The sequence below is a fragment of the Brachyistius frenatus genome, unplaced genomic scaffold, assembly GCF_029030835.1.
Source record: "Brachyistius frenatus isolate BFR_SWC_R1_liver_20210118 unplaced genomic scaffold, ASM2903083v1 Contig_248, whole genome shotgun sequence".
Classification (NCBI taxonomy): Eukaryota; Metazoa; Chordata; class Actinopteri; family Embiotocidae; genus Brachyistius; species Brachyistius frenatus.
Window position 1 is genome coordinate 422,382 of NW_027210847.1, and position 14,751 is coordinate 437,132.

The 14,751-nt window shown below is 38.3% G+C and overlaps 1 protein-coding gene across 2 annotated transcripts in view; it reads left to right on the forward strand.

Annotated features, from left to right (window-relative positions):
* LOC138634092 (FRAS1-related extracellular matrix protein 1-like) overlaps nucleotides 1–14,751 on the forward strand; it is a 245,503-nt gene that overhangs the window by 203,110 nt on the left and 27,642 nt on the right. For both annotated transcript variants that reach the window (XM_069720711.1, XM_069720712.1), the window contains 12 exons: nucleotides 1,971–2,009; nucleotides 3,442–3,666; nucleotides 4,907–5,005; nucleotides 7,382–7,536; nucleotides 7,644–7,855; nucleotides 8,591–8,795; nucleotides 8,897–8,993; nucleotides 9,105–9,333; nucleotides 10,755–10,880; nucleotides 11,822–11,944; nucleotides 12,450–12,482; nucleotides 12,770–12,791. In XM_069720711.1, coding sequence (XP_069576812.1) covers nucleotides 1,971–2,009; nucleotides 3,442–3,666; nucleotides 4,907–5,005; nucleotides 7,382–7,536; nucleotides 7,644–7,855; nucleotides 8,591–8,795; nucleotides 8,897–8,993; nucleotides 9,105–9,333; nucleotides 10,755–10,880; nucleotides 11,822–11,944; nucleotides 12,450–12,482; nucleotides 12,770–12,791 — 1,565 coding nt within the window. The remainder of the gene's footprint in view (nucleotides 1–1,970; nucleotides 2,010–3,441; nucleotides 3,667–4,906; nucleotides 5,006–7,381; nucleotides 7,537–7,643; nucleotides 7,856–8,590; nucleotides 8,796–8,896; nucleotides 8,994–9,104; nucleotides 9,334–10,754; nucleotides 10,881–11,821; nucleotides 11,945–12,449; nucleotides 12,483–12,769; nucleotides 12,792–14,751) is intronic.

Sequence of the window (14,751 nt, forward strand, 5' to 3'; positions counted from 1 at the left end):
GAGACATGCATACAGCCCATATTTAGCAACTGTGCCGTTTAGATGAGCTGTTTGGACTTCTGAGGAGTTTGTGATGTCACAGCCAGCAAGCTACAGTGACTGTTTATGGGAAATGTCTTATCATGAGAATTTGGCTACCAATTGTCAGTTTTCCCCACGTCAGTCTAATCATACAGTATATGTTGTACATCAGTTTTATACGCTCTTTCAGTTGTAAGAGACTCCCCTTTTTTTATGTGCATGCAGCATATCTCATTAAAAATTATTATTTAAAAGGGATTTTTACAAATTGCAATTTTTTTCCTTGTTTTGCAATTTTTCCCAATTTCCACAATATTGCAGGAAAGAAATCAAATAAAACTTGCATCGCATCACAACTCTTTAGAAAAGCTGTTACAAAATCAATCATCTTTGATTATAACAGAGGACTGAGGGACTGATAAATAAGTGGACAGAAGCTGAAATTCACAAACAGGATAATATACATGGACATACATAAATTAATTAATATGCATAAACCAATTTAAAAAAAAAATTTTTATGGTGGGCCTGATAGCAGAGCTGCTCATATGTTTTTCAAATAGTTAATTATGTTTAATAACAGCATAAAGCGGTGAGATTTCTGTACTTGGCAACTGTTTCTGGGAACGCAATACTTTTTACCGCTGAAGTGGCACATGGAGACATTTAGCATATTAACATCTGGCCTCTTAAGTTTTTTTCTTATTCACCTTTTACCATTTGATTGAACAATAATGTTCAGAGAACAGATTTCTGGTTTGCATCTCTTGTGAGAAATTAAATGCTGAAAATGTGCACTTTTCCTCAGCATTTCTGTCCCTGTGTTTTGTAATAATACTGAATGTTGCACAAATTATTTCTCCTATATTATTCCCCCAAATGTTTGAACTGGGTAACACATTTTCAGTGTCTTCACGCGTAGGTCCATTCTGAAGTTCTTTCCTGCCTGATGTGTGTAAATATGTTGTGAAATGTGGGCGTGACCAAGAACAGTTTTAGTAATGAAACATCTTTATTTTCTTTCTTTCCAAGACTTAGATGATGAGATTGATATCAATCAGATGTCTGAACATAATTCATGCAGTGATGATGTCCGCAACCTGTGCGTGAATTATTTTCAATTAGCTAAATTATACATCCAACAAAAGCCTAGGTTGTATTTAATTCCGCTTAATAACAGCTATAACATAAAGGAATGATTCCTTTCTATTATTAATAGGAATTATTGTAATTAAGGCTGCAATTACTTGTTTGGTCAATTCAACATTAGCTAATCGTTAAAAAAAAAAAAAAAAAATGCTATTTGCAAGTTAAGAGCCCAAGTTAGTTATAATTGTCTTGTTTTGTCCAACCAACAGACAGATTAAAATTGTTGCTGATTATTTTTCCTTTGCTCAAGTACTGAAAAAAAAGTACAACATGAATGTTAATATATTAATGCAATTACAGGCCTCATGGTTTTTTCATACTTTGGACGATCTCATGAAAGTAGTTTAAAATTATACTTTGTGTTTTAAGAAAGGTTGTAAAGAGTCTTAAATTTTGGACAGAGGCAACCTAGGTGTTTATTGTGCTTCTAGTTTTTATGGTAAACTAGATTGACTACATCCTGACTCCACTGTTGGACTTACTGCACAGACATGAGATTGATATCCACCCTCTCGTGACATTTTGGAACGAAAGCTTTAAATAACAATTTGAATCAAATATTGTTTCTGATGTTTTAAAAAAAAAATTGGATCATAAATTAAATTTTGGTGTAATAAATCAACAATTTCTGCAAAATATTTTGTGTTGTTTTTGCAAAACACATTTGGTGTAAGTACTTGTTGTCTTTCACAACAAACTGCCTCTTCTTTCTCTCTCGCACTACTTTTCCTGTCTGGGTTTTTACTCTGAACTGCTTAACCTTTAAAATCCTTTCTGTCTGATGTGGTTGTTGTTTTTAGCCATTCCTCTCCGTGCCATGATCATGGAGACCACAGCAGGTGATCCTCTGCACATTGGTTGAAACATTTTCCTCCTCATCTTCATCACTCTCTTCCTCCCCTCATAGTGTGCTCTCCCGGTGGAGAGGTGTGCATCTCATTGTCCGTCACAGACACCGCCTCTTGTGCTTTTCTCCATTCCTCACAATGCAACAAGTCATTTCAATCTTGACTTAAATTGTCCAAATATTATACCTTGTTGCCAGGGTTGATTTCTCCACATGGACAGATCATGATACAGCAAATACATCAAACCTTAAATTATTGACATCTGAGCAAAAAGAGGCAGTGAAAGTTGAGGACATGTCTGTGATTTCATACAATGTCTTGTGACTTATGCATTTCCACTAACATGCCCACATCTTACCTTTTGAGGAGTATTTTGGCATTAAATGAATGTTATTAAATAAAATAAGTATTATTATGAACTGTATGCAGGAGATATTACTTTGGCCCTGATTGCTGTACTGTACTATCAGTCAGAAGAACTGTATTTTCTCACCATATTAAAGTAAACTTTATGGTATGTTTCAGCAACGGCGGACAGCAGTCTTTGTCTTCTAACAGTTTTTCTGGTCGTGTTGCTGAATTTAATAACAAGTCATTTTGTGTCTTTTATGTGTGTTTTAAAAACCCTGTTGTTTGTTTAACTGAAGCCAAGATCACATTAGGACTACATTAGAACTGGGTACGGGATCAAACTGTTCCATTGTCACCTCATCACAGCCGATCTCTACCACTTTGAAATATGTGATCCGAGTGCATATTTGCCACTTTGCATGAGGAGTGAAGTCAGTCAGTCTGGAGTTATATGAAGTCAAATATAGTGAATGCAAAGATTCTGTTGTTTATTAATTTATGAGAAAATAGACACCAAACTCATAGTGGTGTCATGAGTGATAATAAATAGACAGTTACATTAATATATACATTTATGATTGCGTAAACCAACATCTTATACATAACCAAAAAAAAGTGTTTCAGCATATCTAACTTTGTGTAACGACATATAGTTATATATAACAATTGGAAAGTAGACTTCATAAACAAGAAAACACACGGTTGCTCAGTTCAGTACTCTTTAAGAGGTTTTGTTGGCTAATGTACGCTAACTTAAGATCGATGTTGTTACTGTAATATAACTCGGTCATGTCACTGGCTTGAAAACTGTCCTGTAGTTTCACTACGGTTACTTTCGATGTTAACATTTGCCCTTATTCTGCATTTGCCACTTTTGGCCACATCTGTAAATTCACTTTAACATACTTCTATATATAGTCCTCTATAGTTTAAAATCTGTAAACGCTACTTGAGAAGTGTTAGAATTTAGGCAAAATATCTACCTAGTAGTTTTGGTGTCTATGTTCTCATTACTTAATCTATTCAAAATATATGTCTGTAATATGGGAAAATATCTATTGTTTCCTCTTAGTTTCCTGGTGAGCTTCATGGTGGATGCCAGGGGTGGAGCCATGTGTGGTTGCCGGCACAATGGGCTCCGCATCATCGTCCCACCCAGGAAGTGCAGCGCCCCAACACGGGTGACGTGCCGGCTGGTGAAAAGGCATCGTCTGGCTACCATGCCCCCGATGGTTGAGGGTGAGGGTCTGGCGAGCAGGGTCATCGAGGTGGGGCCCTCTGGAGCCCAGTTTCTCGGGTAAGGCTCCAGCAGTGGATGATGGGAATCAATAAATACCTTTTGGAAGTTAGTCAAGGTAGAGGTTTGAGTGAAAAGGAGAATGAAGCTATACAACAAACATCAGACAAATATATTAATACTACAAGAAGATGTGGGATCATTTCATTGTTAGCTAGTTTTTGCATAGTCTTGGATATTTCATGTCTATAACATTTGGAATGAACTGAAAATACAATTTTAAAAACTTTATTGTTAAAGAGGAATCTCTGGTGTAAGAAAGATGATTAAATGAGATCTTGACAAAGACAGGAACAAGAGGTATCATTCTTTCTGTGTCCAGCCTGTTGACACTGCCCTTTAATGGAGACGCTGACAACTTGCTGCCCTTTTTCTTTCAGATTAATTTTCCCCACCCTCTGCCTTACTAAAACTGTTTCTGTATCTGCTCTTGCTTTCCCCCAGCGCCAGGAATATGCCAATCTTTGTTCTTCAGCATGCCCTGTTTTCTTTCATAACAGCTGCAGTCTAACTCTTTTTAACCTTTTTTACCTTTATCCCCAACCTTTGATGAAAAAGCTTTTCTTATTAATTCTGCCTTCAGTACACAGCATTGCACCATGATTGATTTAATATGTGACCTCAAATTCTGCCCTGTGCTGGCACTGGTAAATATCATGGTTAAGAGTTTTCCACGACATGAATAATTGCAGTTTTGGTCTTAAATGCTCGATGACAGTTACCCATAATTTATCTACTGCTGACATGATGGAGGTTTTCCGTTACCAAAACCACCAGAATACGTTGCTTCTATCATAGTTATCGGAAATGTCCTTGAACATCATTCATTTAATTTAAATCTTCCCATTTTGACTTGAAAATTCTCCACATAGACAGTTTTATATCACAGAAGCATTAGCTGGTCACTCATTTACACCACAGCAACAACAATCACATGCCCGGTATTTATTTTTAAATAAAAACTGCTGGAAAAAAAAAAAAAAATCAAAAGGGCAGTCTCATTTATTGGGGAACGAAAAAGGAAAAAGTAACATTTAATAATGATGAATTAAAAATATTTAATTATTTACAATTTGTAGTTAATGTATTATGAATGTATTTGCCAATATTATTAATGATATTATAATTTTGTATTTATTTATTTGGTTAAAACTCACCACAGGATCTCTGTTTTACTCCCAACCCAAACTGTGCTCTCTCTTCCTCACTGCTGCGTCCGGACGCTCGTTTGATCACACAGTAAACTTCACCTCCCCAGTGCTCCCCCACCTCTTAATGAGGGAGAGAGTCTGGTTAGCAGAATACTCCAGCTTGGCCCGCCGGGGACAAAATTTCTTGGGTAGGGTGAAACAAATATGCATATAAAACAATCCATGGATGCCACTCTCAATATTTGCCTTTACGTACCCTTCCATTTCATTTTTATTTTATTGACCATACATTATTGTATTGTCATGCTTGCGCTAGTTTCCTGCAACGCACTTCATTAGGTACTTATGACCATAGACGTGACATTTGTCAGTTTCTTCTCTTCTTTAATCCCTTTTACTGCTTTGCTTTATCCCTTTCAGTGTTTATGTTGCCATGCTTCTTGTTGTCTTTTTTATAAATGTGTTAAAGGAAGATTTCTGTTTCATTTTGGTGTGAAATTGAAATGGTTGTGTGGCCTGTGAGTAGCAATGGACACAGGCAAAATTGTATTTCCTGTTGTAGTTCTGTGGTTGCCTCTGTTTTTTTCTTAATTCCAAGTTGACCATTACGTTTTTTTTTTTTTTTACAGAAATTGTCGCTGTAACTAATTATAAATCACAAATTGGGAATTCTCAGATTCCTTATTATTACTCTAGTTTTAGCTGTAGCAATTTTAAAAGCTGATTACAAAGCTTACACACAATGAATCTTTTGCTATTTTTTTTTCCTTACGTGAGCCAAAATTAGGAAAGAAGCTACATCGAAGGACAAAATCACAGTAAATCAATTCTAGATATTTAAGTTTCTGCTGCCACAGGGTGACCACAGTGGGGAAGCTGGCTTTAAAATAAGTCAAAATAAAGAGTATTTAATGTCAACAATATTATCATGTACTGTCAGGCTACAGAACCATTTAATATCACATTAAAATATCAGCAGTTCTCCTTCTCTTGAGTGTTTGTCCCATGTTAGGTTGCAATTGCAGAATGCTTCTTGTAGATGTGTGTTATAGCTAGCTTGTGATTATACACATCAGGTAAGTATCTCAAGTATTAAATAAACACAAGTCTGCAGTCACAGTCAACCTTTGTAGATAGTGCAAAGCTGTGACAAGACTGACAATAGCTTTGACAACTTCTCAAATCACTCTGCAGCACAATTCGTGTCTGTGTTTTTCATGCGTGTAACTGAAATGGGAAAATATGCTTAAATGCACTGCCTCTTTTGAATGGCCATGTTCTTTTACATGTGGCTTAGCGCTGTGGTACTATCTGCATCACCATCATTGCTGCAGTTTGGTAGCCTGGTGTTACCAGACCTGAATTCACTGTGTGCATGACTTTATGGAATCATTTGAAGTCATTGCATACTACTGGGGTAATTTTGGAACAATTGGAGCAGCTTTAACCAATCGGTATGCGCCAAGACTTTACCACTGCCGCTACTACATTTAGAACAAAAAACATCCCCATACTTACCTAAACACTAGTCGCTGATCCACCCTTCAGAGTGGCTGAGCTTTGTTCTCATTGCAAGAAATAAGGAAACCTGTGTTTATGGCTTCGGGTCACTGTCAGTCCAAGTCCGAAAATAGTGAAGTTAAAGGTACAATTTATGAAGTCAGATCAAAATAGGGAATGCACCAAACACATTGTTGAGAAAATTTGCTAAATTTGAGCGTATATAATTTTGAGTTAGGATTTTAATACTAACAATTTCAAACCAACAAACCATTTCTCTGTGATCAGAATTTAACAACGCACACATTTAGGAAGGAATTAACTTGAACAAAGAGATCTGATACGTAAAGTGGCCAAATCTAAGTTACAGAAAACAAACACAATGACACTTGTAGATAAAACATTACAAAGAATGACTTAACAATGACACAAAGAAACACTAAATACACAGGCTGCCAATGAGTTCGGCAGGGAAAGCATGTAACAGATGAATAAATCAAATAAAAGTAATGACAACCACTGAAAGCAGCTGGTAAAATAAGTGATACATTTAAGGATTATGTTTGGCTAATGAAGTCAGTTGTTATTTTGGAATTCAGCCAGTTGGCAAAAAAGTGTACTTTAACTGTCTCAGAGATGTCTGCTCAGTTATGCACACAGCAAGCACAAAAAGGGTGAAGATGAATCTGATGGGCGTTTAGTTATTGTGCGGAAATGTGGATGATGGAAATCCAAGAATTATATGCCACCTCTGGCAGCCATCCATATTACATAAAACTATTTACATCCATAACTCTTATTTGTAGTGCCAAAAGGAAGAGAAACACAGATGGACATTATAGTGAAAAACATGTTTTTACATGTTTAGAAAGACAGGGAAATACAGTCAACCTTGAGTAGTGATTTCTACTAAAATAAGTTTGAGTAATTAGACCAAGTTGATGATGTTCCAAAACGAAAGAACGACAGCCCCACTAAACACGTCTTTCCAAAAACACTCACAGACACACTGATACCACATCATGTTCCCAGTAATTCACACTACCTGCCCTCTACCCCTCCAGTCCTGTGATTGTGGAGATCCCCCACTTTGCCGCCCTCCGGGGTAAAGAGCGGGAGCTGGTGATCCTAAGGAGTGAGACAGGAGAGAGCTGGAAGGAGCATCACTGTGAACATACGCAGGAGGAACTCAACCAGATACTCAACGGCATGGACGAGGGTCAGTCTCTCATGACGTTACCAATACACAGCACCCATTAGTTTAGCAAAAAAAAAAACACCCTAACATTAATGGCCCTGAAACATGTTTCTGGCCACCTCCTACAGAGCTGGACACACCAGAGGAGCTGGAGAGGAAACGCATTTGCCGTATCATCACTAGAGACTTCCCACAATACTTTGCAGTGGTGTCACGCATCAAGCAAGACAATAATCTGATTGGTCCTGAAGGGGGCATTCTAAGCAGCACTGTTGTGCCCCAAGTACAAGCAGTTTTTCCAGAGGGGGCCCTCACCAAGAGGATCAGGGTCGGACTGCAGGTAACTAAAAGAATCTTTGTGTTGTTTCTGGTTACCGTTTGATACATACTGTATAAACATGTACCTCTGTTGTTGTGTTTGTCTTATCGTTGTATACTGTAACAGATTCTGTTAATAATGTTTTATAGTTTTGGTTTTAAACCATCAAACCAAATCTGACCAGATGATGGTACTAGATAAAAAGTGAAATTACTATATTTCATCCTGTTGGAGAAGATGAATGTGTTTATTAAATCTTACAAATTTTTACCTGATGAAAAACGAAGACATTAGCAAAGTTGTTTAACTTCACTGTCTGGAGATTCATACTCTTGGGATGATGGATATCTCTAATAAATAACGTTTTCTAGTAGTTACTTTTTCACTCCAGAAAACAATTGTGGCTCAACAAATTTATAACCACTAGCTGTTTCCATTCAGGAAAGAAATGAGTTATTGGACAAAAAATTATTTTGAAGATGAAGAATTTTTCAGGCATTGAGATGATCAATACTGTTTAAGTACCAGAACATGTATTTTGATGAATCCAAAACATGTATGAAAGTGCTTGTATCAGAAGAGTGTTAGTTTATTTTTAATTATTTATTTTGTGCTAAGTCCGTATTCCAAACTTTAGTACGAAAAACATTTCAGTCAGGAGACCATCAGTGCTTCGCCTTAGCTCTGACAATAAACTTCCATTGGATTTTCGGTAACAAAAAGTAAGGTTGTTGTATACTCTGTCTACTCTCATAGGCCCAGGCAGTGAATGCAGATGTAGTGAGGAAGATCCTGGGGAACAAGGCCACTTTCAGCCCCATTGTCACGCTGGAGCCCCGCAGAAGAAAGTTCCATAAACCCATCACTATGACCATCCCTGTTCCCAAAAGCAACTCCGACCCAGTCCTCAATGGTTTTGGAGGAGACGCACCCACCTTACGACTGCTCTGTAGTATCACAGGTTAGAGAACAAACGCAAATTTACATACAGATCTGAATAAACCAATCGCAATCAATGCTCACATTCTAACATTTCAAACTTGTGTTTGTGTCAATGTGCAGGTGGAACAACACCAGCTCAGTGGGAGGATATTACAGGAACCACTCCGTTAACGTTCATCAATGACTGTGTGTCCTTTACCACCAATGTGTCTGCCCGGTAAAATACTTTTTAGGCGCATTTACTGTATATCTTTTGCTCTTTTGAGGTTATTCAGATGTAACAGCAACCAACTAAACTTTTTCTCTTTTAACCGCCTCTGATTTCTAGGTTCTGGCTAATTGATTGTCGGCAAGTCCAGGATTCTGTCAACTTCTCCACTCAGGTTTATAGAGAGATCATCTGTGTCCCTTACATGGCCAAGTTTGTAATCTTTGCCAAGACGCACGACCCCATAGAGGCCCGCCTGCGCTGCTTCTGCATGACTGACGACAAGATTGATAAAACACTGGAACAGCAGGAAAACTTCATGGAGGTGGCCCGCAGCCGAGACGTCGAGGTGAGAATAATAAGAGGAGGAACGTCACATCACGTTTGTGTCATGATGGAAGTCCACCAGACCGGCAGAGCGAAATACATAACAATTAGCATAAGAGCGATTGTTGTAATATTGTGTACCTCACCACACGTTTGATTATTTTACTTAAACAATGTGTAGAACAAACAGATGTAGACATGGAAATTGAAATGCACGAACAGTCTTTTCACAATCACTATCAGAAGGAAAAAAAATGTAAGTCTTCTAATTTGTAGGAAACATGATTGGAGGACCCTTGTGACTTATTTTTCAATTAATGGGCCACTGTCAAAGATGACAGTATTTTTATACAGAGTGGTAGGTAATGATGTTTGGATGAGTAATAGTACATCCTGTGGATCTGTGTGCTGTCACCTTAATAATTATTCTGCTGGGAACTTGTACTGAGAACAAAAGAGTGCCCAGGATGGAGCCTTGGTAAACACCACACATGTTCTTGCTCTGGAACCACCACATTTAAATCAGTATAAAGCAATATTCCTGATATTCCTGCATAGTCAACTGTATAAAAAGCTAAGCTAAAAATGACCACATCTGTGAAGATTCTTTGTCATCCAGGCCATGGTCTGTCTAAGTGTTATGCAAAAGCAACTGAGTTTCTTGAAAACAGTTCACCTCTCATTAACAAGTCTTCTTTTAGACGGAACACCCAGACATATGCAATCAGTCAATGTCATGTATGCAGTTCAATGCAGCGAGGAATGCTCAGACTTGTACATTGGGGGGCAAAACAAACATCTCGTGCATGGCACAACTCAGGAGAGCCAACTCCTCAGAACAGGAGCCAGTCGTCCGTCTTCAACTGAAGGATAAAACTGGAAACTGGAAAGAAATTCACTGAACATAGCATGTGGTATTCAACACGCTTATCAGCCATTTACAATGAGGTCCTGAAATTCGACCTAAACATTTTTAAAGCATATGTTCAACAAGTCAAGACTAGTTTTCTTGAGAAATCAGTGCACTACAGCAATATTCAATTCAACTTTATTTATATAGCGCCAAATCACAACATAGGTTATTTCATGGCACTTAACACATTAAAGTCCTTACAGCAAGATGTTACAATATTATACAGAGAAACCCAACAATTCAACAATTCCCACATAAGCTAGGAGGGAAAAAAAACCTCCTCTTTAAGGGAGAAAAACCTCCAACAGAGGGAAGGAAAAACTCCCTCTTAACAGGAATAAACCTCCGACAGAACCAGGCTCAGGGGTGGGCGGCCATCTGACTCGGCCATCTGCCTCGACCGGTTGGGGTGAGAGGAGAGCAATACTGTGGTGATAAAGAGAAATACGAAGGGTTGAATAAGAGACATTACAGTTGTTCTGTATGTTGTTATTTGAGCCTTGTGCCCATCTACCTTTTACTTTTCTTAGGTCCTGGAAGGCAAACCTATCTATGCAGACTGCTTTGGAAACCTTGTCCCCCTCACCAAAAGTGGCCAACATCATCTTTTCAGCTTCTTTGCCTTTAAGGAGAACAGACTAGCACTCTTCATCAAAGTGAGCAGCATTTATCATTTGTTTATTTTCAGGATTGTGCATTACTGCAAATTAGTAATTACTTACCATTACTATTTGTTTATTTCAAAAGGATCTACATTACTTTACCAGTTACTGCGTACAAAAACTAATTTGATACTCAGGAAAGTAACTTCCACATTACTTTTACATGTCTGCTTCAATTCTCCACACATAGCTACATTATTTTAGTGTTGCACGCCTCCCTGCCTTCAACCCCTGATTGCAGAGGGTCTCTTGCCCAGTGTGCTTTCTGTGAGGCATGGTAGGGGTGTTGTTCATTGGCCTACCCCTCTTCCTCCAGGTTGGGTGGGAAGGCGTCCAATGTCTGCTTCCGCCTGGGCCTTTGTCATCCCTGTTATGCCATTTAGTTTGGGCCTTGTTCCTGACCAGAGTCCCCCATGTCCTTTAACACATCCACCTAAATGACACACCCTTAAGTGAGAGCTGATATCATACTGTACGTTGGGGTGCGCGTGGAGCAGGTGCAGTGTCCTCGTCCAATGAGGCGCGGCCCTGGCCTGCCACTTGCAACGTTAACCTCAACTCGTTGCTTTGTTTTCACTCTGGTCGCATCCAGTAGCCAACTTTCCTCCAATTTCCTGCCTGCCCTGCTCTGGCAAATAGGCTGTCTGCTGGCCGTTGTCCAGTAGTATGCATAACAAAAGTTACGAGTAACAATCCCATTTAAATTTCAGTAATTTTACTCGTGTTATTTAATTTTAGAAAGTAATTAATTTACCTACTAGTTACCGCCTGAAGTAGTGGATTTTGTGACTAAACACCGTTTATTTTAGACAAACACATTTTTTTTTTTTATGTAACTGCAGTGTTGTACATGTCAGAAAGAGTTCATCTTACTGATGAGCTTGATGTTTTTCTGACGGAAAGATGACTTCTGTTGAACTGTTTGGATTTGGTAGATACGAGACAATACTCAAGAGCCATGTGGCCGATTGTCATTTATGAAAGAACCCAGGAACTACAGGTCACTCACCCACAATGCTATATGTAACCTCAACATCACCCTCCCTTCATACTGCAAGGTAAGGACACTACACAGGTTGCTTTGTGTTGATAATCATGTTAGTTCTTATGAGTAAAACTGGCTGTTGATAACTATAAATTAACATGAAAAGCATTGTGAATAAATACTCTGGATGCTTGTAATGCTGAATCATACTGCAATCTTGAGCCTATTTCCCCTGTACCTCTAACACACTGTGAAAACCAACTTCAAGGCTGCACTTGGCAACATCTTCGACTGATGGCCTACAATCAGATCAGAAGAAAACGAAATACTGTATAATGGACATGGTCTGGTGATCATGGGTAGTCTGTGATTTCATGCCAAAGCGTCAAATCTATCATTTCAAATCTATGCTAAGTGCAACTTTAAAGACCACTTTCTTTCCCTAAAATCATACTGACTGATTGTCTTTGTTGCTATGGTAACCATACATTGCCAGCTGTCTTTTTTTCTCCCTTTAATGTTGCTTTTGTTTATATCTGTACATCTTTCTGCTGCTTGCTGCTTCTTGCTCACAAAAGGAGTCCGATTCAGACCAAGAGCAAGAGGAAGAGGTAAAAGCAGCCCCTGCTTCGCCCTCCGTTTTCTCCCCATTGGCTCTTCTGATCTATCATGTCCACTGTCTGACCATCAGGAATAAATAAAGGACACTTTTTAGAAGTCTAGATTTCTAGATGTAAATTGTTAGATTTGTGACATGTTTAATTTCTTCTGTCACATGTGTCCTTTGCGTTCTTTCCCGAAATAGCATTTGTAATGTTAGTAGGGCGTTAGAATGGTTGGCACATACAGCAGTTGAAACAAACTAACTCTGATGCATTTCCCATGTTTTCTTTTTCAGACCAGCAGAACATTCAAGAAATGTAAGACATTTTTACCTGTTTCATTTTCTTTAGAGCTTGTGCTAAAATAGTTTCTACTCTCCAATAATATTGCATGTCTTTAATATTCTAAATTATATACCAATAGCACTGATTTTGTGTGTGTGATAAGTCTAATGTAGTTTAACAGAATAACAAGACTGACACATCCAGCTTTGTCATTAACTTAATTACAGACCATTTGCATCCTTCTGATCTGATCCTTTAAGGTTCAGATTTTTTTGTCTTGTCACACAAACAAAAAGGCTTTACCTGCACCTCCCATGTCAATGCTATGCTTCTCCTGAGGCTTAATTTCACTTTTTACTTACTTTTGTTTCTGATTTCACATCTACTTTATTGTCTTGAACTCATCTCTCTCACCTTCACCATTTGAGATTGGACATCTGGAGAAAGAGTTAAACACTGCCATTTACGTATGTACACAAAAATTTAACTTGAAATTGTGGTGATATTAATGTGATGGTCTCTACCTTGGGCTGGCCTAAAAGCCACCACAGTCACAATGCCATTTTGTGATGTAAAATGGTTCCCCTGGAACCTGTTTGGTCAACAATTGGCTCAAAACAAAAACCACTTGTGTTGAGGTGGATGGAGTAGCATAAATTGAGTGTGTTTATACAGCTCAAAAAAAAATTGTGGTTCAAAACACAAAAGACCTTTCCACAATCAAGCATTTTACATATTTTGATATCTGCATCTGTCACTTGAATATATATTTTAAATTAATTCATTAAATGCAAATCAAAATACAATTTGATGGAATATAGGCAGATTATCTACTGGTGAGATGAATGGAAAAAGTATTATGTCATTCACAACTGCTTGTGGGATGAGTTTCAATCCCTCAGTTAAATAACTGTAGCCATCAGATAGGAGCAGGAACAGAATAAGTGAAGCTTTTGAAGGAGATTGGAAGACCTGATGTGATATTATGACTGAAGCACATCTGGACTCCACTTGCTGATACATCCTTCCTCTTCCTAATAATATTTTCATCCTGCTGTGGCTTGTCAGTTAATACTACGCGAAGGTTCTGCTGGCAGCTCTGATCGACCAAATTCCAAAAGTTAGTTGCTTGCCCTCGTGTCTACTTGCACTCCAAGTTTCTGAAACTGGGTGCTAGTGATTGTGCAAGCACCCAGTACCAGGAAATTAGAGGCCACAATATTAGTATTACTTCAGCTTGTAGTCTTTAGTGTAATGTCAAAACAAAATGTTGTCAACTTCCTCACCCAGTGTGAATCCTTTCACTCCAACTCCTATACCTTGTTCATTTACTAATCTAAAAATTCAGATAGAAAGTGGTAAATACAATATATGTGACCATATACATGCCAGACTTATTCTACTTTACTTACGTACATACATTTAGCTTAATATTGATGATAACAATACTTGCCATCAAAAAGTTCAGCGGCTGCACCTGTAACAACCAAAAACATTATGTGATTTAAATCTGGTCGCCATCCCCTTCAAGTAGTCATCTTGTGCTACCCTTGGTACATTCCCTGAAAGTCCCAATCTGTAAGCTAGTCAAGCACCAGCGACGATTCATGACCCTTCAGCTTGGGCTTCATTTTTGAGAACAGAAAGAAGCCAAATTGGGGGCGATTGGTGCGTTAGGGGTCATCTGTGGGCAAGAACGTTTTTAACATGCTGTGAAGTGATGCATGGTCATGTTGAAGAACCCAATTGCCATCATCCCACAGTTCAGGTCATTGGCACTTAAGGTTTTCCCTCAGATGCCTCAGAATGTCATAGTAGAGCTTGACATTCATAGTTTGACCCTGGGTGACAAATTCACTGTGCCCAACCCTGTGAATGTACCATGTACCAGTCATCACAAAAACGTGTAACAAGTGTTGGTGTTGATCAGGCGACGTAATTTGGAATGAAAATGATAACTTTTCCCAACTCTATCCACATTACTGTGTGTTCA